Raw genomic sequence first — 1565 nt, 5'->3', positions numbered from 1 at the left:
ATTTATTTATTTGACAGAGATAGAGACAGCCAGCGAGAGAGGGAACACAAGCAGGGGGAGTGGGAGAGGAAGAAGCAGGCTCACAGCGGAGGAGCCTGATGTGGGGCTCGATCCCATGATGCCGGGATCACGCCTTGAGCTGAAGGCAGACGCTTAACCGCTGTGCCACCCAGGCGCCCCTGTAATTTAACTTCTTGAATGGAAGCCCTACTTGGTTGAAAGAGAATTGGAAAAGAGCATTGAAAGGTTTTTTTCCGTGATCCTCTGCAAGAGAAAGATACCCACACTAATTGTCAGCGATTTTGTATGTTCACAAGAAAACTTCCCAGAGATGATAATTTTCCTCCTTTTTTTTCTTTTCTTTTCTCTCATTTTTTTTTTTAAATTAGCTATCCAGCTTGATAAAGTCAATTGCAAAATATATTGTCTGTGGTCTCTTCTGGATAATTTTGAGTGGATCCAAGGGTACAACAGCCGGTTTGGTCTCTTCCACGTTGATTTTGAGGATCCTGCTAGACCTCGAGTGCCTTACACATCGGCTAAGGAGTATGCCAAGCTCATCCAAAACAATGGACTAGAGGAACATCCATAAAAGATGGCTGGCCCACATCTCCTAGAGAAGAGGCCTCTGGTTTTGGAAAAGAAGTCTGCTTTGGTTATCCTTTAGACAATCTCAAATTGCCTTTGTAATCATCTCCTACCAGCTGATCCGTGATGATGAAGTCTGAATATGGAATGCCTGGGGATGTATTTAATGATGGCCTTTACTCTATTTGCATTTGGATCAACGAGGCTTAAAAAAAAAAAACCAGAATAGAAAACCTCTGAAATTGATTTTTATATTAAGAAATCAGATAGACTTGAAAACTTCAATTTAAATCCTTAGGATTTTTCTAGAAAAAAATAACGCAAAATTTATAAAGATAGTATGCTCATGATTTGCAGCTCCAACAGCAAGACCACTTAGTGTAAGAATATTTGTTTATGAGCCTAGTTTTTCTGGTTATGTCAGCTATTGTTTGCTTTGTAGATCCATTTTCATGTGGTCCAAAATTTTTCTACTGTTTAGTATAAAAAATCAAAATTAAAGTTAGGCACAATTTATAGCTATGTATTCTATTCAACAAAGGAATTAATTGATGACACACTTAATAAAATGGATTTATTGATGTATTTGGCACATATTTTCTTTATGCATGAACAAGTATATCTTTCTCTTGCCTGATGAATTATTTTTGAAAAATAATAAATTAATAAAACAAATTAGACTGTGAATGGAAGAAAAAGTATTTGAGTTGATGTTTAGCGGAAACAGAATTCCTACTCTAGGGTGACACCAAATGAAAGGCAAAATAATAAGCAGGACATGGTCTCTACTTTTGGGTATTTTTTTAAAGTTGAAGATCTGTAAGAACATTGATGACACCCAGGAAATATATACATGGACTGAATGACTTACATGAGTATAAGACGTCTATACACATCTGAGATGTATATTGTATAGGGTTGGATTGGAGTTGGACAGTCTACTGAGCTTCCTCATTTGGGGTCAGTAGTAGATGTAG

General features: G+C 37.1%; 1 protein-coding gene across 1 annotated transcript in view; it reads left to right on the top strand.

Moving 5' to 3' along the window:
• The window catches only part of LOC100472495 (cytosolic beta-glucosidase), a 116591-nt gene extending 115639 nt beyond the window's left edge, over window positions 1-952 (top strand). The window contains exon 5 of the mRNA XM_034672284.1: window positions 390-952. Within this exon, the coding sequence (XP_034528175.1) occupies window positions 390-592 (203 nt within the window). The 3' untranslated portion in view covers window positions 593-952. The remainder of the gene's footprint in view (window positions 1-389) is intronic.
• The last annotated feature ends 613 nt before the right edge of the window (window positions 953-1565 follow it).

Source organism: Ailuropoda melanoleuca, chromosome 11, assembly GCF_002007445.2.
Source record: "Ailuropoda melanoleuca isolate Jingjing chromosome 11, ASM200744v2, whole genome shotgun sequence".
Classification (NCBI taxonomy): domain Eukaryota; kingdom Metazoa; phylum Chordata; class Mammalia; order Carnivora; family Ursidae; genus Ailuropoda; species Ailuropoda melanoleuca.
Note: the sequence above shows the minus strand (reverse complement) of the source record. Positions and strands in the feature narration are given on the sequence as shown.